Genomic DNA, 24,870 nt, shown 5'->3' with positions numbered 1-24,870 from the left:
GGGAGGCAACAACTACAATTCGGAGGGTCAGGGACCGTGATGGATGGAGAGACATGATCGCCCATGCCAAACAGCAAGGCACCTGAATGAATAATCATGAAAGTCACCATGAAATTTCCCTATCAAGTACCATTTTAAGACCAAAATCACACACATTTGTTACGTCAATTCATAATTCAACTCAATTTAAAATGTTGCCCATGATGTAAGCTGAAACATTTTCTATTTTGTCCAGGCATGCCTGGGCATGCTTAGATGGGGTGAATTCTGCATGACAGGATGGGTTTGAGAAAGGCTATAAATTTCCATGAAGGCTTTCAATATTTGGGACATATGTTTCCCAGAATAACTAATGGAAATCAAGGAAAGCATGTTTGTTGGTCCCCAAATTAAACAGATCATCAATGGCAGGCAATCTGAAGAACTTCTAGTTGGACTGGAGAAAAATCACATAGAAGGCATTCAAGGATGTTGTTGAAAATTTTCTTGGCAGCTACAGAGCACCAAACTATGTGCAGCTGGTTGACAACATGCTTCAAGCATACAAAAACTTGAAGTGCAACATGTCACTGAAGATTCATTTTCTGCATTCCCATTTAGACTTTTCCCCTGCAAATCTTGACACTGTCAGTGACGAGCAGTCATGGAGAAATGGTATCAGGGTGACTGGGATCAATCAATGCTGGCTGATTATTGTTGGACACTTAAGCAAGGAACCTCAGACACCAAGTACAAACAAAAATCATTAACAAAACATTTTTAGTTCAGTTGAACACTTGCAAGGCGTCAGTACAGTTATGCAATTAAAATGCATTATATTCAATAAATGTTAATTTCTTATTTCTCCAAATTCTTAGACGATACAAGTAGTCTGAAATTATATTTGTGTTCAGTTTTAAGCAAAAACAAAATTTTAAGGAAGCAACACTTTTGAAAAAAATTGTCCAGTGTATTACTTGCAATCGATATACAATTCCATAAGGCACCAGAGACACAACAGGAAATGTCCAACCATTGGTTAAAATAAATTAGAGGTAGCTTTAAATACAAGAAAAGGCTTAGAAACTTGCCAGAAAAAACCTGTAAACCTGAAGATCATTTCTTTGCTAATGAGCCTGCTAACTGATCTGATGTAATCAATAAATAGCAGCTTGACATACATAGTGCTGCTGTCCAGGTGGTCTTATGCCAGTGGTACAGCCCGGAGCTCTTGAAAGAGGTGGTGACAGAGATGTGGAAGTTATTGTGCTCAGTATATACAGGTAAATGAAGAAACACCTTGCCATTTTATCTAAAATGCAAGTGAGAATTGACAGCAATGATAACAATGTTAAGATAAAATTGTTTATTTTTCTCTATTTTTTGCTTGACAAGACCACCTCACAGAACAGGTCACGCAAACACGAGGAATTCTGCAGATGCTGGAAATTCAAGCAACACACATCAAAGTTGCTGGTGAATGCAGGAGGCCAGGCAGCATCTCTAGGAAGAGGTACAGTCGACGTTTCGGGCCGACACCCTTCATCAGGACTAACTGAAGGAAGAGCTAGTAAGAGATTTGAAAATGGGAGGGGGAGGGGAGATCCAAAATGATAGGAGAGGACAGGAGTGGGAGGGATGGAGCCATGAGCTGGACAGGTGATTGGCAAAAGGGATATGAGAGGATCATGGGACAGGAGGCACAGGGAGAAGGAAAAGCGGGGGGGGACCCAGAGGACGGGCAAGGGGTATAGTCAGAGGGACAGAGGGAGAAAAAGGAGAGCGAGAGAAAGAATGTGTGTATATAAATAACGGATGGGGTACGAGGGGGAGGTGGGGCATTAGCGGAAGTTAGAGAAGTCAATGTTCATGCCATCAGGTTGGAGGCTACCCAGACGGAATATAAGGTGTTGTTCGAACCTTACTTGAGTCTTCCTATTCAGGTTTCTTTCTTTATAAAGTACTGAAACAGGTCTCACCAATCGCACTAACAATATCTTTTGTGATTGTGACAAAGGTGATCCTAGGTCTTCCAATTTACCTTCAGCCTCTGATATGGTTGACTTCACTATTCCCCTTTAGTTTTTTGCTACAATACTTATTTTTGTTAATTATATGTATAGTACCTCCAGAGGACCACCTGTAATAGTTTGCCTTCCAGCACCCACATCAGTGCTTTTGGAATTCTTAAATATTTTAGCCTTGGTCACTTCCCATTTCTCATATACAAAATACAAAGAAGCAAACTCTTTCCAATCTAGGTATCGTAATTACACCAATACCAAGACCAACTACTTTCAGCTCCGCAACGTTACTTACATTCTGTCCCTACCTCAGCTTTTTGTTTCTGAAAATTCTCATCCATGACTATTACCTTCAGACTTGGCTACTCCACCTCTCTTGTCCTGTAAGTTTATGATCATCCAAGATTCTCCTGTCCTAACAACACTAAATATCATTGATTCAAAGTTTAACAGGAGCAAAGTTTAAAATTCTGGCCTTTTACTCCAGTGCTACAAGCCTCAGATTCTTCAGTATTCCGGTGTTGGTCCTCATCACCCAAATTCAAATCACACCATTACTGGTGAACGTGACCTCTGCTATCAATGCTGTGCTGTTGAGATCCATCCTCAGCCTCTAGTCCCTCTTTGGAACAACTCTAAATCTCCCTGGCTCACTGTAAAAGTTTGTAAGTAAACTCCTGTGACATGTCTTGGGGTATTTTGCTATGTCAAAGAACTCAATTAACGCAAGTCATCATTGCTGCTTTACAATACCATATACAAGTGATATTCAACTTCAATCATTCATATAAATAATGGAGAAATGTTTATGCAATAATTGATTATAAGGCTCTTACCAAATTTATCAGCCTTCTCATAGCATATTCATGTGAGCAGATGCATTCACATGGGTCAAAACCTCCTTCCGCCATTATAGGATAAAGATTGTCCAGCTAGTCTCTGTTAATTGTCAAATGAAAACAATTATAATATATTTAACAGGGGCAGTCCTTATTCAAAGTATAACCTAATTTTAAAAACCCTTTGTAGGTTCTCCATCAACAAATGTTTTGAAGTACATAAAAATACAGTGTACATAGAAACTCATGATACCAGCTCATCTCTTTGCAAATTATTAAATATTCAACCAGTTTATGTTCTTCACCTTCATTGGTTCAATATTGTGGAACGGATAGAACCAAAATGCAAATATTGATCTGATACTCAGCTTGTGCCAGGTTCCAGTGATAAGGGATGCAACAGCATTGTTATTTTTGCATGACGTGTAATTTGAGATTTTGAAAAGTTCACTTTGTTTTTTTTTCATGCTCTGCAATTGCACTATTGATTTGCTGCAACATTTAAACATACGAGAAAGGAGCACCATATTGATTACAAGGAAGCTATCTAAATCACTAGTTTCAGATGGCCACTGAATCAATACCACTTGGCATTTTGTTTTTCCTTCTCTGGCCTTGACAATTAATGTGACAGAAGATTACTAGTTATAAGGACTTACACTGAAATATCTGTGGCTATTTTGACAAACAAAATTCTGTAGCTTGGAATGTAAAAATGAATTATAAGACTAGAAGACATACAGGCAGAATTAGGCCATTCTGCCCATCAAATCTGCTGCCATTCCGCCCATCAAATCTGCTGCCATTCCATCATGCCTAACCCATTATTTTTCTCAACCCCATTCTCATGCCTTCTCCCCATAATCTTTGACGCCCTGATTAATAAAGAATCTATCAACCTCCACCTTAATGACTTGGCCTTCACAGCTGTCTGTAGCATGAGTTCCACAGATTCATTACCCTCTGCCTAAAGAAATACCTCATCTCTGTCCTAAATGGATGTCCCTCTATTCCGAGGCTGTGCCCTCTGGTCCTCGACTTATCCACTATATTCAACCTATCTAGGTCTTTCAATATCAACTAATGCAGGTAATCAAGTAATCGTTATCAAAGTAATTTATTTTATTGGGCAACACTATCACAGCATACCTTCATCTCTTGGATTTTCCATTTTCCTATAGTGTTTAACTTATGGACTTTTTTGAACCTGGAGAAGGTGTGTTAACACTTGGCGGCATAAAACAAAACCAATTATATACTAACTGAAAAAAGTGGTTTACGTGTATTTAAAAATTATCTCACATCGCATTTTTACAAAACTATATTAAATGGTTTGTGGAAAAATTGCAGCTGAGGAAGTACAAGCAAAATAAGACATTTGCATAGTGCACTGAAGCTTTCAAAACAGCTGGTAGGTAAGTAAATATCTAGTCATCTATTTTTAAATCTGCTTCCGCACCAGACATACAATCGAAATAGAAATGAATCACTTTCACCAGTACTTATTCAACTTTACTTTCTAAAATTTGTGATTTTACTATTTCGTGCAATAATAATAGAAGTGTTATCTTTATTTAAACAATTCCAACTATTAACGATCAAAAAGTGACCAGACTCATGAACGCACATGACGAACTGTAGTTAAGTATGTCACTAATCTAAGACACACATTTGGTTCGTGGGTTAATTGCTGTAGAAACAGAATTTACAGCTCGTGGTTTATACAAAATCTTGAACTTAACATATGTAACCTTCATTCTAAACTGAATCTGTTAATTGCTTTATATCGGGGGAAAACACAAAACGGCAAGGAAGGCAACTTACACTGATGGCTTTGGTCAATTTACACTAATTACACAGCTACAACCGGGGCACACTTTTAAAATCAAGGTATCTGCGAAATGATGTTAATTATATAAACTTCCGTCATCCATTGTCAATACGGCTAAGTTTAGAAATGTAAATCCTAAAACAACCTGAATAGAAATGAAAAAAGGTCGAAAATAGAAGTAGACGAGACTTTAGCTTTTCCTCCTGAATTATTTGATCGCGTTTAGAAAACACAATATCGTTACAGCTCGTATCGCTGGCACCGGAATCAAGCATAAAATGGGGATCCCTTCAGATATGACGGCAATTTGTTGACAAAGCTGGGTCCTTTGATAAAATTCATCCCTTTCCCCCGAGCTGAATGATTTCCCAGGGCGACACAGGCCGTAGCGCAATCCCAGGCCGGCAGAATAAGACTGCAGCGCTCCGGGCCCGCGTTTCCTTACCCGTATCCGTATCCGTATCCGTATCCGTGTTGGTGTTGCCGTTCTCGACAGACAGACAGCCCGCACCGCTCCTCCCGCCCGGTCGCACCTCGCCACTGTTTTGACACAATAAACACCGCGCTACGTCACAAGGAGGCGGGGCCGCAGTACCCGGATCTTTGCCACCTGGCCTTCTTCGGCGGCGCGCACGCGCGCGCACCAAGCGCTCGTGGTGTTTTACTGGGAGATAGAAGTCGAATATTCGGCGCTACTTTACGGGAGAATGCATCAGTCAGGGGAGAGAGGCCGGATTGTTGTTATTTTATTATCCAACTCATAGGCCTTGCAATTTCTAGGATTTATTTAGAGCGATCAATCGAATACGCAGGTAGCATTTCCCGTGCGAAGTAAGACGCGGTGCAACCCGTTAGGGGGCGCCATCTTGGGAGGGTTGTTCCGGCGCCCGAAGCCGAGGTCGTGTCTGTATTCGGTTGGCCCGGTGCGCGCGGCGTCAGTTGGATGCTGGTGGGGAGCGGTGACGTGCGGACGCGAGAAAGGTTGCGTGCGAGCAGCGCCGTCGAGGTGGCCGGAAGTTCGTGGAACAGGCGACCGTTAGCGCTAGGCGGCGCGAGCTGCTGGCGGCTCTCGTGATGCCGGCCGGCCGGCGGGGTGCGGGCAACGGTGGATGAAATAATTTACATGCGGACTAGTGAGCTATTACATACATTTAGGAAGAAAGTCAGAACTGGAATGCGTACTGACTGGAAAGACTAGAATGTGGAGGCACAGCGAGACTTGTGTGAAATGCAGGTAGATCACAACATATCCCAAAAGAAAGCCAACGAGTAAATTGCATATGTTGGTTCGAGGGAGGGAAAAATGTCAGGAGGGTGCCTTCGTTAACATTATCTTGCACACTTTTACTTGGTAAATTCGAATCAATTGCTGACCAGATTGCAATACTGAATGCATTTATAAACTGAAATGGATGAACATCCTTCTCAAATTGCGTTGGCGCTGTCGCTTATCTTTTAATGACTTTCGAAATAAAATAAATGAAAATGCCGGAAGAGTCGGGAGGTCAAACAGACTCTTCAATTTGAAATAATAATCCTGTTTCTCTTTCCACAGATGCTGTGTGTTTCCAACATTATCTATTTAATTCAGATACTGGTACTACATAAAGTTAAAATCTGATGTCCTCGATAAACTGCTGTAACATTCTGTAGTCGTTATCAGCATATAAATGCTGGAAGAGCTCAGCAGGTCAGACAGTGTTTACATTTTGATCATTCTTCACTGTGACAGACACTGGCAGTGTGGTGGAAGTTCCAAGTGTCAGGGGTCATGAAGTGTGTGAAATTACCATTTCTAGAGAGAAGGTTCTTGGAAAACTGAAAGGTCACTTGGACCAAAACACGAGGAACTCTGCAGATGCTGGAAATTCAAGCAACACACATCAAAGTTGCTGGTGAATGGCAACTATTTGAAAAAGGTGGCTGAGGAAATTGTGGAGGCATTAATAATAATCTTTCAAGAATCCCTAGATTCTGGAATGGTTCAGAAGACTGGAAAATGGCAAATGTCACTCCACTCTTCTGGAAGGGAGAGAGGCAGAAGAAAGGAAACTATAAGTCAGTTAGCCTGACTTCAGTGAATGGGAAGATGTTAGAGTCGATTATTAAGGATGAGGTCTCGGGATACTTGGAGGCACATGATAAAATAGGCAACACACATCAAAGTTGCTGGTGAACGCAGCAGGCCAGGTAGCATCTCTAGGAGGAGGTACAGTTGACGTTTCAGGCCGAGACCTTTCGTCAGGACTAACTGAAGGGAGAGTGAGTAAGAGATTTGAAAGTGGGAGGGGGAGGGGGAGGGGGAGATCCAAAATGATAGGAGAAGACGGGAGAGGGAGGGATGGAGCCAAGAGCTGGACAGGTGATAGGCAAAAGGAATATGAGAGGATCATGGGACAGGAGGTCCGGGGAGAAAGACGGGGGGGTGGGGGGGAACCCAGAGGATGGGCAAGGGGTATAGTCAGAGGGACAGGGAGAAAAAGGAGAGTGAGAGAAAGAATGTGTGCATAAAAATAACGAATGGGGTACGAGGGGGAGGTGGGGCATTAGCAGAAGTTAGAGAAGTCAATGTTCATGCCATCAGGTTGGATAAAATAGGCTGTGATTAGCATGATTTTCTCAAGGGAAAATCTTACCTGACAAATCTGTTGGAATTCTTTGAAGAAATAACCAGCAGGATAGACAAAGGAGAATCGGTTGATGTATCCTTGGATTTTCAGAAGGCCTTTAAAAAGGTGCCACATATGAAGCTGTTTAACAAGCTACAAACTCATTGTATTACAGAGTAGTTTCTAGCAAGGATAAAGCAGTGGCTGACTAGCAGGAGACAATGAGTGGGAATAAAGGGAACCTTTTCTATTTGGCTTCCAGGGATTAGTGGTGTTCACAGGGGTCTGTGTTGGGACTGATTCTTTTTACATTATATGTCAATGATTTGGCTTTGTTGCGAAGTTTGCAGTTGATATGAAGATGGGTGGAGGGACAGGCAGTTTTGAGGAAGCAGATGTTACAGAAGGACTTAGATTAGGAATATGGGCAAAGAAATGGCAGATGGAATACAGTGTCAGGAAGTGTATGATCATGCATTCTTGATAGAAGAAATGATAGACAATTTTCTAAATGAAGAGAAAATACAAAAAACTGAGGTGTAAAGGGAGTTGGATATCCTTGTGCAACTAAAGGTTAATTTGCAGGTTGAATCTTTGGTGGGGGAGACAAATGTGATGTTAGCATTCATTTGAAAAGGACTAGAATATAAAAGCAAGGATGTAATGTTGAGACTCTTCAAGTGAGCAATTTCAAGTTCCTGGGTGTCAAGCCTTTGAGGATCTAACCTGGTCTGAACGTATCGATGCAGCTCTAAAGAAGGCAAGACAGTGGCTATATTTCATTAGGTGTTTGAAGTGATTTGGCTTGTCATCTAAAACTCAAAAACTTGTATAGATGTACTGTGAAGACTATTCTGACAGGCTGCATCACTGTCTGGTATGGGGGGGGGGGGGCGGGTGGCTACTGCATAGGACCGAAAGAAACTGCAGAGTGTTGTGAAATTAGTCAGCTCCATCTTGGGTACTAGCCTCTGTAGTATCCAAGACAACTTCAAGGACTGGTGCCTCAGAAAGGTGACGTCCATTATTAAGGACCCTTACCTCATCACTCAGGACATACCTGTTCTCATTGTTACATCAGGAAGAAGATGCAGAAACCTGAAGGCACACACTCAAATATTCAGGAACCGCGTCTTCTCCTCTGCCACATGATTCCCAAATGGACATGGAACCTATGAATACTATCTCAGTTTAAAAAAATATATATATTTCTGTTTTGCACTGTTTTTATTCTATTTAATTTACATAAATAATTGATCTATTATTACTTTTTTCTTTTTATATTGTACTTTTGCTGCTGAGTTAACAAATTTCAGGAAACATGCCGGTGATAATAAACCTGACTCGGATTCTGATTTTTTAAGCACTGGTGAGATCTCATTTGGATTATTGTGAGCAGTTTTGGGCCCTGTGTCTTAGAAGGGATGTGCTGAAACTGGAGAGGGCTTGGAGGAGATTCACAAAAATGATTCCAAGGTTGAATGACTTGTCATGAAGAGTGTTTGATGGCTCTGGGCCTGTGTTCACTAGAATTCAGAAGAATGAGGGGTGACCTCATTGAAACCCATTGAATGGTGAAAGGTCTTGATAGAGTGGATGTGGAGAGGATGTTTCCTATGGTGGAAGAATCTAAGACCAGAGGACACAGCCTCAGAATACAGGGTGTCCTTTGAGAAAGGGGATGAAGAGGGATTTCTTTAGCCAGAGAGTGGTGAATCTGTGGAATTCACCACTACTTATCCCAGGCAGCTGTGGAGGCCAAGTCTTTATGTATCCTCAAGGCAGAAATTGATAGATTCTTGGTTGGTCAGGGCGTGAGGGATACAGGAAGAAAACAGGAGATAGGGCTGAGAGGAAAATTGGATCGGCCATGATGAATGGTGGAGCAGCCTGAATGGGCCAAGTGGCCTAATTTTACTCCTATATCTGGTGGTCTTATGGAGGGAAGTAAACAGTCAACATTTTGGTCGGACACTTCATCAGACTATAGGCACAGCAATTTTATTGCACACCTTCCCCAGAATATACCAATTATGCTCTGATACAGTATTTTTTTTAGGTTTTGGCTATAATATATTTATCATATTATCTGTTCCTTGGGATCATTTGTCACCTATGTCCAGTTTTGTGACTTCTGAAATTAGTAATAACATCAATGTGGACTGCAAGGACTTGACAGCTGGGATAAGTAGATGTGTAATTTGTCAGATGGTGGTGTTCTACTGTTAATTCCAGAATCCTGTGTGCTGATGCACGGACTAGATGCAGAATTAGGCTGTTTGGTCCAGTGATTCTGCTCCTCCATTTGATCATGGCTATTCAATTTTCCTCTTAATCCTAATCCGTCTTCTCCCCGTAATTTTTCACACCCGGGTTTATCAAGAATCGATCAACATCCACCTTAAGTACACTCAATGACCTGCCTCTAAAGATGCCTGTGGCAACAAATTCCACAAATTCACCACCTTTTGGTTAAGGAAATTCCTCTTCATCTCCATTCTAAAAGAATGTTCCTCTATTCTGAGCTTGTGTTCTCTGGTCCAAGACTCCCCTACTATAGGAAACATCCTCTCCATATCCACTCTACCTAGGCCTTTCAACATTTGATAAGTTTCAATAAGATCCCACCTCATTCTTCTAAATACTAGGATGTACAGGTGCAGAGCCATCAAATGCACCTCATATGATAAGCCTTTCAATCCCGGAATCATTTTTGTGAACCTCCTTTGAACTCTTTCTCATGTCATCACGTTCTTCTTAATGAAGGGCCCAAAACTGCTCACAATAGTCCAAGTGAGGCCTCAAAAGTGCCTTATAAAGCCTCAGCATTACATCCTTGTTTTTGTATTTTAGTCCTCTCAAAATGAATGCTAACATTGCATTTGCCTTCCTCACCACCAGCTCAACCTGCAAGTTAACCTTCAGAGAACCCTGCATGAGGATTCCCAAGTCCCAATGCACCTCGGATTTTTGAATTTTCCCCCGGTTTAGAAATTAGTCTGCTTTTATTCCTTCTGCCAAAGTGCATGACCATATACTTCCCAACACTGTATTCCATCTGCCATATTTTTGCCCATTCTCCTAATCTGTCTAAGTCTTGCAGCCTTGCTGCTTCCTCTACACTGCCTGCCCCTCCACCTATTTTTGCATCGTCCACAAAATTGGCCACAAAGCAATCAATTCCATTATTGACATACAATGTAAAATGAAGCAGTCCCAACACCAACTCCCACGGAACACCTCCAGTCACTGGCAGCCAATCAGAAGAGGCTCACTTTATTCCCATTCTTTGCCCCCTGAAAATCAGCCAATGCCCTATCCATGCTAGTATCTTTCATGTAATACTATGGCCTCTTATCTTGCTAATCAGCCTCATGTTTGGCACTTTGTCAGAGGTCTTTTGAAAATCCAAGTACACAACATCCACCATTTCTCCTTTGCCTATCCTGCTTGTTATTTTCTCAAAAGATTCCTACAGATTTGTCAGGCAAGATTTTTCCTTAAGAAAACTATGCTGACTTTGACCCATTTTATCATATGCCTCCTAGTACCCCGAAGCCTTATCCTAAGGAGTCGACTCCAACATCTTCCCAACCACTGAGTTCAGGCTAACTGATCCTGGCTTCTGCTTCCCTTCCTTCTTGAAGAGTGGAATAATATTTGCTACTTGCTAATTCTCTGGAACCAAGGCAGAATCTAATGATTCTTGAAAGATTATTAATAATGCCTCCACAATCTCTTCATCTACTTCTTTCAGAACCCTGGGTGTAGTCCATCTGGTCCAGGTGATTTATCTACCTTCAGACCTTTTGGCTTCCCAAGCACAGTAATAGCAACTCCACTCACTTTTGACCTCTGACATTCAAACTTCTTGCATACAGCTAGTGTCTTCTACAGTGAAGGCTGGTGCAAAATACTTACTCAGCTCATCTGCTATTTCCTTGTCTCCCATTACGACCTCTTCAGCATCATTTTCCAGCAGTTCAATAGTGACTCTCACCTCTCTTTTACTCTTTATATGTATCTGAAAAACATTTTTGGTATCTTCATTGATATTATTGGCTAGCTTCATATTTAACTTTTTTGCTGGTTATGGATTTTTTAGCTGACTTCTGTTGGTGTTTAAAAACTTCCCAATCCTCTAACTTCTCACTAATTTTTGCTCTATTATGCGGCTTCTCTTGATTTTGTGTTGCCTTTGACTTCCCTTTTCAGCTACGGTTGCATCATCATGCCTTTAGAATACTTCTCCATCTTTGGAATGTATCTATCCTGTACCTTCCGAATTGCTCCCAGAAACTAGCCATTGCTGCTCTGTCGTCATCCTGCTTGTGTCCCTTTCCAATCAACTTTAGCCATTCCTCTCTCATGCCTCTGTAATTCCCTTTACTCTACTGTAATACTGATATTTCTGACTTCAGCTTCTCCCTCTCAAATTGCAAGGTGAAGTCTATCATATGATCACTGAATCCTAAGGGCTCCTTTAAGTTAACATCCCTAATCAAATCTGGTTCATTACTGAACAACCAATCCAGAATAACTGATCCCTTAGTGGGCTATGATGCTTTAAGAAAGCTAACTTGAAGGTATTCTACAAATTCTTTCTCTTGGGATCCAAAATCAACACTAACCTGATTTTTCCAATCTACCTGCATATTGAAATCCCCATGACTATTGTAACATTGTCCTTTTGACATGCATTTTCTGTCTCCAGTTGTAACTTTTACCCCACATCCTGGGTACTTTTTGGAGGCCTTTGTATATAACTCCTATCAGGAGTTCTTTAACTCTACTCACAATGATTCTACGTTTTCCGATCCTATGTCACCTCTTTCTAAGGATTTGATTTCATATTTTTACCACAGTGCCACAGCACCCCCTCTGTCTACCTGCTTGCATTATCGATACAATAGGTATCCTTGTGATGTTAAGCTCCCAACTATAATCTTCTTTCAGCGACAGCTCAGTGATGCCAACAAAATCATTGTCCTTGTTACACTGCAACTCATTCCACTGACAGCAATTTTGCCCTATCATCTGCCTGTCCTTATTGACAGTCTCACTACACAATACCTCTGCTTGTATACCAACTGCCCCATCCTCAGCCCTATCATCCCACCCCCTTCCAAAATTAGTTTAAACCCTTCTTAACAGTTCTGGCAAATCTGTCTGCAAAGGTATTGGTACTATCTGTCCCTTGTTTACAGGTCATACCTTCCCCAGAAGAGATATCAATGATCTAGAAATCTGAAACCCTGCCCCCTGTACCAGTTCCTCAGCCATGCATTCATCTGCCAAGTCATCCTATTACCCTTACTGGTGCGTGGCCCAGGCAGCAAACCAGAGATTACTACCCTGGAAGTCCTGCTTTTCAGCTTTCTATGTAGCTCCCTAAATTCTCTCTTTAGGATCTCCTCTCTTTTCCTACTTATATTATTAGTGCCAATATGTACCAAGCATTTTGGATGCTCACCCTCCTCCTTTAGAATGCTGTGGACCTGATCTGAGACGTCCCTGACCCTGGCACCTGGGAGGCAACATCTGGGTATCTCTATCATGTCCAGAGAAACTCGTGTCTACTCCTCTAACTATGGAATCCTCTTATGCAGTCCTCTTCTACCCCTTCTGAGCCACAGTGGCAGACTCAGTGCCAGAGACCTGACCGCTGTAGTTTCCCTCAGGTAGGTCATCTCCCCCAGTGGTATCCAAAATGGTATATTTATTATTGAGACCAACAGCCACTGGGGTACTCTGCACTGGCTGCCTATTCCCTTTCCCTCTCCTGACAGTCACCCAGGTACCTGCCTGCTGCAACTTAGGGGTAACATCCTCCTTGTAGCTCCCGTCTATCACCTCTTCAGTTTCCTGTATGAGCTGAAGTTCATCAAGCTGCAGTTCAAGTTCATTCTCAGAGGAGTTGCCACTCAGTGCAACTGGTGCAGATGTGGTTATCTGGAAGGCTGGAGGTCTCCCAAAATTCCCACATCTCACTCAAAGAATAACACAGCCGCTGGAGCCTTCCTCAATGTACTATGTAATTACAGAGGAAGAAGAAGAAACTTACCTTGCCGGAGCCTGATGAGCCAAACAGTGGAAACGAGTAAAAATAGGGTATCTGTACTGAAGATATTGGCTTGGGAAAAGGCATTGATATTAGTTTCCTTATCCTTCCAGTGAATTTACAAAGACAATGTAAACTATATTTTCAGTACTTGCTGTAGGTAGCATAGCTCCCAGAAGCTTATAGGACAGCAAGAATTACTGCTGACCGATAGATCATGAGATCAATGTTAAGATCTGAGATTTTGACCTCGGACACCCTTTTCCCCAGTCAACAAAATGCTGTGCTGGTGCATTGAAAGCAATGTTGATTTTCATTATTGATAAGTACAAGAGATCCTGCAGGTGCTGGAAATCCAGAGCAACACACACAAAAATGCTGGAGAAACTCAACAGGTCAGGCAGCATCTATAGAAATGAATAAACAGTTGTAGTTTTGGGCCGAGGCCCTTCATCAGGACAGGAAAGGAAGGGGGAAGATGCCAGAATAAGTAGGGGGAGGGGAAAGAAGGCAAGTTTGAAAGTGAAAGGTGATACTAGTTGGGTGGGTGAGGGGGATGAAGTAAGAAGCTGGGAAGTGATACGTGGAAAAGGCAAAGGGCTAGAGAAGGAGGACTCTGATTGGAGAGGAAAGTGGATCATGTGAGAAAGGGAAGGAGGAGGGGCACCGGGGGAGGTGATAGGCAGGTGAGGAGGAATGCACTGCCTGCAGATATGGTGGAGGCAATTTCCATCGTGACAAGTGAATTAGATAAATACATGATAAAATATTTGATAGGCTATGGAGAAATCGAGTGTAATGTGAACTAAGTGAGTTCTGGCAAAGAAATGGTGTAGTTATGATGGGCCAAATGGTCTCCTGTACTGAAAATGAGTGAATATATATTAAAAAAATGGTTGGGAGGTAAGACACGTAGAGGAACAAGTATATCTTGCACCTCAGAGTTCCCATATGTATGGGGTTAAGAAAGCATATGGGATGCCCTTTATTAGATGTTAGAGTACTGTGAGTAACTGGTCGCCTCATTACAGGAAGAATGTGATAGCACTGCAGAAGTGCAGAAAAGATGTCTAAGAATATTGACAGGACTGGCAACTTATGATGGGAGAACTTGAATAGGTTGGGGGTTATTTCTTTGGAACAAGGAAAATTCAGGGAAAAGTGTAAATGAAGTGTACAAAGTTATGAAGAGTGTAGCCAGAGTGAACAAAATGAACTTTACTCAGAGAGTTTGAAAACTAGAGGACATAGATTGAAGTTAATTGGTGTAATAATAAAAGGGTTGAGGATTATTTTATCTCTCGAAGTACTGGGAGTCTAGACAATACAACTTGAAAAACCCTCATCACATTTAAAAAGTATCTATTTGAGCACCTGAAAATCCATAACTACTGAATGTCTCCATGAATGTTAAGCAGAGACATGAGCCCTCCTATGTTTCATTACATAAAATAAAGTATTTCTCAGATTTCCCCTGAATCTTCTGCCTATCATATTAAAACTAGGGGTGCATCCCTGAACCATCCAATACAAGAACTGCTTCTCATTGCTTAGTCTATCTAAATCCTTCAAAGAAAATTCTACCTAACACCTCAACCCCCAGCTTCTATTTGACAATTTAGCTGAGAACTGCCTTCACTACAACCATACTAGTAAATCTTCTCTGCACCACCTCAAAGACCTTCAAATTCACCCTTAAATGTAGTGACCAGAATTGTGACCTGTACATTTTTAACATATACCAAGGTTCTATACCTTTTACTTTATGTTTTCTAAACTGATTCTGTTGTGGAATTTTCAAAGATATATGCACATATACACCTGTTCTGTTTATATATATATATATCTATTAGTCACCATTCAACCTATGTTGTGTCTCTTTATTCTTTCTGCCAAGATTACTAATGCTTCTATATATTACATTTCCATGAGACACAAGAACACAATTAGGCCATTTGCTCGATGAGTCTGTTCCAGTACTTGGTTATGTATAGTATGTTTTTCTTCTCAACCCTATTCTCCTGCCTTCTCCCTGAAACCTTTGACATCCTTACTAATCAGGAACCTATCAAACTCCACTTTAAATAGACTTGGCCTTCACAGCTATCTGTGGCAATTAATTACACAGATTCACCAGTAGAAATTCTTCCTCATCTCTGCTCTAAGGGGATGTTTATCTATTCTGAGGCTGTGTCCTCTGGTCCAAGACTCTTCTACTATAGGAAATATCCTGAGCTATCAAACACTTCTCAGACATTAACCTTTTCATTCCTAGGATCATTCTTGTAAACCTCCTCTGGGCCCCCTACAATGCCAACACATCCTTTCTTAAATAAGTGGCCCAAAACTGTTCACAATATTCCAGATGTAATCTGATCAATGCCTTATAAAGCCTCAGCATTACATCCTTGCTTTTATATTCTATAACATTGCACTTGTATTTCTTACTACCTACTCAACTTGCACTTTATCAGCAATTTCATCTGCTGATTCCCTACCCACTCTACTAAGGTATCTATGTCCTTTTGCAATCTGATATGAAGGTTAATTTACCTCATGATTTTGAGTGGTGTCCTCTACAAATTTTGAAATATTATTCCACAATGCATACTGTATGTATTGAAAAATTATATTGGAGCACTCTAAGAGCAGTAACTACTTCATTTAATGTTTGTTAAATTATTTAGAAATGTGTGGGCAAATATGATAGCTCTGGGAATACAGTCTAAGCACTAAAGAGATGGTTGGAATTTTGTGGGAAATTAATGTAAATTTGATAACTTTACAAATAGGTATTTTAATTTTTAAACATTGTTTTATATCTTAATAATGTTATTCATTTGTTTTATAGGTGCATTTAATGAACTAAATGACAAACTGACATAGGAGCAAGAATACATTCTTGTTCCCTTGTGATGTTCTACATTCAGCATGATCAGCTCACCTGGTTATAACACACTTGCTGAACAGAAATCTATTGATTTTATTCTTTAAGATTTAAATGGATTGAGAATGCACAAGGTTTACATAATATTGTGGGGAAAAGTGATTCCTGTCTCATTCCTAGGTGGCCTCATTGTAATTTTAATATTGTGTTTTTTTCTCTCTGCATTTTCATACAAGAAGTAATAACTTTTCTACATATACAATATCTATTCTGCACAAATCCATCACTCATTTTAAGCAAATTAAGTACACCTCATCTATGTAAACTCAGAAGAATAGCAGCCAAGTTCATTTCTTTCCATGCACTGGCTTTTTTATATTCAGGTTTATCTTTTGAATGGAAGCTCATGTAGATTGAGGAAATCCCTATTGAACATCTGCTCCATGGTGTTTTAAGTCTGTGATCCGATTGGTTATCTTCGAACATGACAAAAAGTAAAAGGTAAAAATAGAAATCCTTATAAAAATATTTTATAACTAGCAGACCTCATGTGACACTGTTAAGGGTTAATTTGATTAATTATTTTAACATCAGGAATTGCTGTGTTGAGCCAAGTAAAAATGTAATACTTTGCTGCCAGTGTATTTGCATTAAACTGACCTTTAAGTTCATAAAATCTAACTGTTACATGTGGACAATTTTAAGCTCTAGGATTAATTATTGTTTTCAATCAAAACTTAACTAAATTCTGAAGAAACCCAAATGAAATAAATAATGTTTTCTACTTTAAATATTTTGAAATTGATGTCCAACCCTATATTTAAAACCTTATTGATATAGTGATAAATGGGTTGAAGCCTGTCATGACCTTGCTTCCATGGACATGCTAAAAATACTGCCGTACTATATAAACTGAAAATCCAAAGCAACACACACAAAATGCTGGAGGAACTCAGCAGGTCGGGCAGCATCTATGGAAATGAATAAACAGTTAACATTTTGGGCTAAGGCCCTTCATCAGAGCATATATCAGAACACTATATAAATGTATTTTGCTCCACAGAAAGTGGGTGATACGTGCCATTTCAAAATCATTTACATAAACATAGACAATGACCAAAATTGTTCCTAAATTGTGTGACAATGCAGGATGTTCTAGGGAAGGAGATTAAATTCAAGGACATCTGTAAAAATGTATCAAGTGCGCTGACTAAACTGCATGACATTGAATATGAAGTGTTACTAAAAATACAAACAGAATTGTAAAGTGAATGGTCCATTATTTAAAAAAAACTAATGTTAGGTTGTGTGGTGGTCCTTTGAGTATTTTGTAAAGGAAGTGAATGTTAAGTATGTACAAAATATTTATTTCACATTCACTGGTCTATATCTCAAAAGATACGTTATTTGAATTTGTAAGCTTAAATCATGAATTACTAAAATAGTATCCATTCACTGAATCTTAGTAATCATTTCTACTTATTATTCAAATGCAATGTTCAATGTTTTATTTAAAAAAAAGTTTTTAAAGCTGCTGCATTGTTATGGAACATTAAAAATTAGTTACACGTCATGTAATGATGCCAATGCCACTCCCCTGAGAAGTATTAATGAACCATTTGAGCTTTTACTATAACTTGACAGTTTTCATGGTCCATTTTTGGGGTGCATTATTGGATTTGAGCCCATTATCACTTAATTAAGTCTTCTATGATAACTGGGCTATTTCTATTTATTTAGGAAGCTATAAAAGGTTTCGTGGAACTATTATGAAGATGAATAGAGGAGTATACTGCCATTGTTTATAATTCTGTACACACAAAATCATGTTATCTAGCTGTTATCACACTTGTTCTTAGTAGGAGTTTCATATAAATAAATTGGCTATTTTCTACATTACCATATTGACTGCAGATAGTTCACATGTTACATAAGGGTTCTGTTCCTGAGAATTGTCCATAGGTTTGTTTCTTGGTAAGTTAAAAATGTCCATTTTCTATAGCTATGGATATCATATTGGTCTGCATACATCCCTGCAAAAATTCTTTCACTTCATTGAATAGTCATAGGAACACTACTATAATTAAACTAATGAAATATATATCGTCACCAGTCAAAGTTCAAAGTAAATTTATTATTTAAGTACATATATGTCATCACATTCAGCCCAGAGATTCATTTTGTTGTGAGCATACTCAGTAAATCCATAATAGAATTATAACCATAATAGAATCAATGGGCACCAAATGGGTTTTCAACCAGTGTGCATAAGACAACAAGCTGTGCAAATACAAAAAGAAAGAATAATAATAAATAAACAATATCGAGAATATGAGATGAAGAGCCCTTGAAAGTGAGCTCATAGCTTGTGGAAACAGTTCAGTGAAGGGCAAGTGAACTTTAGTGAAGTTATCCCCTTTGGTTTAAGAGCCTGATGGTTAGGGCCAATAACTATTCCTGAACCTGGTGGTGAGGGTCCTAAGACTTTTGTACCTTCTTCCTGATGGCAGCAGTGAGAAGAGAGCATGACCTTGGTGGTGAGTTTCCTTCTTGATGAATGCTGCTTTTCTGCGACAACATTATGTGTTTTTGTGTTCATAGAGGGAGGGCTTTACCTGTGACTAGGCTGTATCCACTACCTTTTTGTAGGATTTTCTGTTCAATGGCATTAGTGATTTCATATCAGGCTGTGATACAGCCAATCAATTTACTCTGCATCACACATCTATAGAGGTTTGTCAACGTTTTAGATGTCAGACCAAATCTTCACAAACTCCTAAGGAAGTAGAGATGCTGCTATGCTTTCTTGGTTAATACACTTATATGTCGGGCCCAGGACAGGCCTTCAGAAATGATAACACAGGAATTTAAAGTTGCTGACCGTCTCCACCTCTAATCCTCCAATGAAGACTGGCTCATGGATCTCTGGTTTCCTCCAAATGAAGTCAATAATCAGCTCCTTGGTATTGCAGAATTGAGGAAGAGGTTGTAGTTGTATCACCACTTAGCCAAGTTTTCAATCTCCCTCCTATATGCTGATTCATCACCACCTTTGATTTGGCCTTCAACAGTGGTGTCATCAGCAAACTTGAAAGTAGCAGTGGAGCTGTCATTAACAAATATAGTGGGATATTTATAGTTATTTTTATAGCTAGGTTAAATGCTTTGGAATTGTGGATTATTTGCATAAAGTCTGATTTAAGTAAGGTAATTTATAATTCAGAGAATTAAGCTGAATTCATAGGCTATGAAGTGATTTGGACATCCTGACATTTTTGGTTATACTAATTTGGGTCTTTTTATAAGACCTTCCCACCAGAGCATGGGGTTTCATGCTCTGGTGGGAGGTATCCATTTAATGATGTAGTGTAATCCTATTTACAAGATTTTACAGCATTGTTTTTTTTTAAATCAAGCTAACCAGAAGCCACGATTAAAAATAGCATCTGGTGTGACTCCTGTTTCCTTTTGAACTGGTAGTTAGGGTGCCCTTTCTAAATAAAGGTACGGAAAGCGATTGCACATTCAGATTGCCTTGTCATAAGAGGCTGAAGTTTGGGAAAAGTCAATTTAAATCTCGAATTCACAGAAGTATAGTACTTCAAATGGTTGTAAAATGATTAATACTAGAATGTAATAAAGTTTAACGTTTTGCTGACAATATAATAAAACGTAGTCTCGCAGTAAAATAATTTATCCTACTAGGACAATCAATTTAGAATAGCACAGAAGATTGATATTTGAACAGGTCCTGGCGATTAACAAGCTGAATTCTTTCCGATGAATATTCGAGACAAGAATCATCGTAAGTAATGGCTGCCATCAGATGCATATGGCCTACACTACGTAACATCTTAACCTCTGTGCTGCAATAAGCTTGTATATGATCTACATCAACAAGTCGGGGAGTAAGTGGATGAGTATTATGACAGATACCCTTATACCAGCTGTCATTTGACACGGGTGTGGGTGAGGGGTGGAGATCTGGCCCTGTCCAGGTGTACACTGGACGGTATTACTGGCGGCCTAAGTCTAGTGAATGAAGATTACAACAGGAAAACTGCTACAACATTTTGCAGTCAATCTGTGAGCAGCGCTTCTTGCGGACCGACATACAGCTGCAGTGCGCCTGCGCGGAAGCGCCGCCATTTTGGCCGTGCTGATAGTCTGATGTTGTAAGGAAGGCTGAGCCAAGGCCGAGCAGCGTGTCGCGAAATGGCCAATATTGCAGTGCAGCGAATTAAAAGAGAGTTCAAGGAGGTCTTGAAGAGCGAAGAGGTGAGATTTGCGCGATGCTCCCTGCCCTAATCTGGTTTCACCTTCTCTTCGTTGACCGGCTGCTGACGGGAAGCGGGTGGGGAGAGTGGGTTCATGGTGATGGACACGGGACCGGGGTGACGGACAAGCGCCGGCGGTGTTTCGGGAAAGCTCAGGGTGCGGTTGCGCGGCTCAGCACAGGTCCTTTTAGATGCATCTGAAACGTCACATCTCTTTAACGGCATCCTGGGGAGGGTCAGGTCGAAATGAATCGCGGTAAAGCCGGTGAAATTCCGGATTTTGGAAGATCGGCCGGGTGATGCCTTGAATACTCAGGTTGTAGCTAGGGGTTGTAGGTGTGTAGGATTCTTGTACCATAGTGAGAGGTACTAACCTATGGTGACGACTCCCCATTAAAATTTGTGAAGTCTATACATTTAGTGCCACTGATCGTAGGTGAGATTAGGAGGTGTGATTTTATTTGTACCTTTTGCTGATAGTCGTCTTTACAGTTCGAAACAAAGGAAAGTGTATTAATATAATCATCTACTTGAGTAACAGTTGGGTTAGTACGAATGATATTTGGTTATTTTGCTATGGTAGCATTCTTTCGATTACTTTTACTTCCTCATAGGTAACTTCAGTTAAAAATGCACGGTAATGCATTTCAATTACACGATTAAACAAAACTTGCGTAAAGTTTTATGATAGTTATGACGGATTTTACTTGTAAGTTGGTTTCAGTACTTTATGCATATTGTAGAATCTTAGTGATTATCAAAGTTTTACCAGCGTTCTTATTTATTATAAACTAGCTAATCATTTTGGGGAACTATTACCACGCTAACGCACAGTATGACGTATTGAATCCTTTATAGTTCAGTGGTTGATACCTTGCTTGCATCACTACTTTGTGTGTCACCGCAATTATGTAGACCTGGGTCTTTAAATGAAAGATTTCACAAAATTAATTTTGAGCTTGTTAACAGTGAATATATCTGAACCTATTTTGCAGTGGCTCAGCCAGGTTTTGAAATATGATAACAGTTTTGTTCAGTTTCTCAAACAACAAATGAAATGAATATTAAGTGGCTAATATGTTTTGGAGATATTGACCAGTACATTATCTTTTATGAATAGTAATATTCTACCTTTCAAAACTAAAAATACTATAGATATTTGAAATTAAAATGAAAAAGCTGGAAATAGATCAGGCAGCATTAAAGGAGAGGGTAACAGTTAATGTTTTAGGTAGAGACATTTTATGCCTGTCTGAACTGGAACAACCAGACAGGACCACATTAGGAGACCAAAGTTAATCAAAATCAATGCACTCAAGGATGCGTGCTTAGCCCACGGTTCTACTCTCTACACACATGATTGTGTGGCTAGGCACAGCGCAAATGCCATCTATAAATTTGCCAATGACACAGCTGTTGTTGGCAAAATCTCAGGCGGTGTACAGGAGTGAGACAGATCAGCTGGTTTAGTGGTGTCACAACAACAATCAATGTCAGTAAGACCAAGGAATTGATTGTGGAGTTCAGGAAGGGGAAGTCGAAGGAACCCTCATCAGTTCTCATCAAGGGGTCAGTAGTGTAAGCAATTTCAAGTTCTTGAGTGTCAACATCTGAAGATGCAATTATGAAGAAAATTGGCGTGCCAGTGGCTATATTACGTTAGGAGTTTGGAGATTTGGTATGTCACCAAAGACTGTAGCAGATTTCTACAGATGTACGGTGGAGAGCATTCTAACTGGTTGCATCACCATCTGATATGGAGGGGTTACTGCTTAGGATCGGCAAAAGCTGCAGAGGATTGTAAACTTGGCATTAGCCTCATTGCTATTAAGGACATCTTCAAAAGGCAATGTCTCAAAAAGGTGGCGTCATCATTAAGGTCCTCCATCAACTAGAAGCCTGAAGACCCACATTCAATGTTTTAGGATCAGCTTCTTCCTCTCCACCATCAGATTTCTGAACAGACAATGAATCCATGAATGCTACCTCACTATTTTTTGCTCTTTTCTTGTACTTTGATCTTTTATATATTTCTTAGAATTTATAGTATATTTTATGTATTATACTTTACTACTGTTACAAAACAGCAAATTTCATGAGGTAAGTCAGAGATAATAAACCTGATTAACATTAACTCAGTTTCTTGTTTAAAATGTCACCTCTGACAGTACAACATTTGGCAATTGTACTTTGGCCTGCAATGGAGTGGCCTTGCTCTTCCAACTTTGACTCTGAATTGAGTGTAACTCTTTATTAACAGTTAAGTGTGAGATATGTTGCGTAGTTAAATTTCACATGTCTCTTGTCATTGTAAAAGTATTGTCCTGCTTTGATAAGATATCAAAGGCAGGAATGGAGTCTCAATATTCCTGGATTTCAGTGCTTTAAAAGGGATAGAGGGGGAGGGAAGGGAGGAGGGGTGGCATTTCTGGTCAGGGATACTATTACTGCTACAGAAAGGGTGGGTAATGTAGCAGGATCCTCTTTTCAGTCAGTATGGGTGGAAGTCAGGAACAGGAAGGGAGCAGTTATCTATTGGGAGTATTCTATAGGCCCCCTGGTAGCAGCAGAGATACTGAGGAGCAGATTGGGAGGCAGATTTTGGAAAGGTGCAAAAATAACAGGGTTGTTATCATGGGTGACTTTAACTTCCCTAATATTGATTGGCACCTGATTAGTTCCAAGGGTTTAGATGGGGCAGAGTTTGTTAAGTGTGTCCAGGACAGGACAGGACAAGTGTATGTAGACAGGCCGATTAGGGGAAATGCCATACTAGATCTAGTATTGGATAACGAACTGGGTCAGGTCACAGATCTCTCAGTGGGTGAGCATCTGGGGGACAATGACCACCGTGCCCTGGCTTTTAGCATTATCGTGGAAAAGGGTAGAATCAGAGAGGACAGGAAAATTTTTAATTGGGGAAGGGCAAATTATGAGGGTATAAGGCTAGAACTTGCGGGTGTGAATTGGGATGATGTTTTTGCAGGGGAATGTACTATGGACATGTGGTCGATGTTCAGCGATCTCTTGCAGGATGTAAGGGATAAATTTGTCCCGGTGAGGAAGATAAAGAATGGTAGGGTGAAGGAACCATGGATGACAAGTGATGTGGAAAATCTAGTCAGGTGGAAGAAGGCAGCATACAGGAGGTTAAGGAAGCAAGGATCAGATGGGTCTATTGAGGAATATAGGGTAGCAAGAAAGGAGCTTAAGAAGGGGCTGCGGAGAGCAAGAAGGGGACATTAGAAGGCCTTGGCGAGTAGGGTAAAGGAAAACCCCAAGGCATTCTTCAATTATGTGAAGAACAAAAGGATGACAGGAGTGAAGGTAGGACCGATTAGAGATAAAGGTGGGAAGATGTGCTGGAGGCTGTGGAAGTGAGCGAGGTCCTCAATGAAAACTTCTCTTTGGTATTCACCAATGAGAGGGAACTTGATGACGGTGAGGACAATATGAGTGAGGTTGGTGTTCTGGAGCATGTTGATATTAAGGGAGAGGAGGTGTTGGAGTTGTTAAAATACATTAGGATGGGTAAGTCCCCGGGGCCTGATGGAATATTCCCCAGGCTACTCCACAAGGCGAGGGAAGAGATTGCTGAGCCTCTGGCTAGGATCTTTATGTCCTCGTTGTCTACGGGAATGGTACCGCAGGATTGAAGGGAGGCGAATGTTGTCCCCTTGTTCAAAAAAGGTAGTAGGGATAGTCTGGGTAATTATAGACCAGTGAGCCTTACGTCTGTGGTGGGAAAGCTGTGGGAAAAGATTCTTAGCGGTAGGATCTATGGGCGTTTAGAGAATCATGGTTTGATCAGGGACAGTCAGCATGGCTTTGTGAAGGGCAGATCGTGTCTAACAAGCCTGATAGAGTTCTTTGAGGAGGTGACCAGGCATATAGATGAGGGTAGTGCAGTGGATGTGATCTATATGGATCTTTTAGTAAGGCATTTGACAAGGTTCCACATGGTAGGCTTATTCAGAAAGTCAGAAGGCATGGGATCCAGGGAAGTTTGGCCAGGTGGATTCAGAATTGGCTTACCTGTAGAAGGCAGAGGGTCATGGTGGAGGAAGTACATTCAGATTGGAGGGTTGTGACTAGTGGTGTCCCACAAGGGTCGGTTCTGGGACCTCTACTTTTCATGATTTTTATTAACGACCTGGATGTAGGGGTAAAAGAGTGGGTTGGCAAGTTTGCAGACGACACAAAGGTTGGTGGTGTTGTAGATAGTGTAGAGGATTGTCGAAGATTGCAGAGAGACATTGATAGGATGCAGAAGTGGGCTGAGAATGGACAGATGGAGTGCAACCTGGAGAAGTGTGAGGTGGTACACTTTGGAAGGACAAACTCCAAGGTAGAGTACAAAGTA

General features: G+C 40.5%; 2 protein-coding genes and 1 long non-coding RNA gene across 5 annotated transcripts in view; 2 read left to right on the top strand and 1 right to left on the bottom strand.

The window, feature by feature from the left end:
- The window catches only part of smim14 (small integral membrane protein 14), a 44,797-nt gene extending 39,495 nt beyond the window's left edge, over positions 1-5,302 (bottom strand). The window contains exons 1-2 of one of the 3 annotated variants that reach the window (XM_072252846.1): positions 5,119-5,302; positions 2,840-2,942 (exon numbers count right to left, since the gene is read on the bottom strand). In XM_072252846.1, the coding sequence (XP_072108947.1) occupies positions 2,840-2,914 (75 nt within the window). In that variant the 5' untranslated portion in view covers positions 2,915-2,942; positions 5,119-5,302. The other 2 variants (XM_072252847.1, XM_072252848.1) reach the window with 2 other exon arrangements.
- Positions 5,303-5,478: 176 nt separating this feature from the next.
- Positions 5,479-18,107, top strand: LOC140195108 (uncharacterized). The gene is made up of 3 exons (XR_011885368.1): positions 5,479-5,907; positions 6,229-6,363; positions 16,195-18,107. It is a non-coding gene; the product is annotated as an uncharacterized lncRNA (long non-coding RNA).
- A 2,244-nt stretch (positions 18,108-20,351) lies between these two features.
- The window catches only part of ube2kb (ubiquitin-conjugating enzyme E2Kb (UBC1 homolog, yeast)), a 99,047-nt gene continuing 94,528 nt past the window's right edge, over positions 20,352-24,870 (top strand). The window contains exon 1 of the mRNA XM_072252842.1: positions 20,352-20,508. Within this exon, the coding sequence (XP_072108943.1) occupies positions 20,446-20,508 (63 nt within the window). The 5' untranslated portion in view covers positions 20,352-20,445. The remainder of the gene's footprint in view (positions 20,509-24,870) is intronic.

Source organism: Mobula birostris, chromosome 3, assembly GCF_030028105.1.
Source record: "Mobula birostris isolate sMobBir1 chromosome 3, sMobBir1.hap1, whole genome shotgun sequence".
Classification (NCBI taxonomy): domain Eukaryota; kingdom Metazoa; phylum Chordata; class Chondrichthyes; order Myliobatiformes; family Myliobatidae; genus Mobula; species Mobula birostris.
The sequence above is the reverse complement of the archived record's forward strand: the minus strand, read 5'-3'. Positions and strand labels throughout refer to the sequence as shown.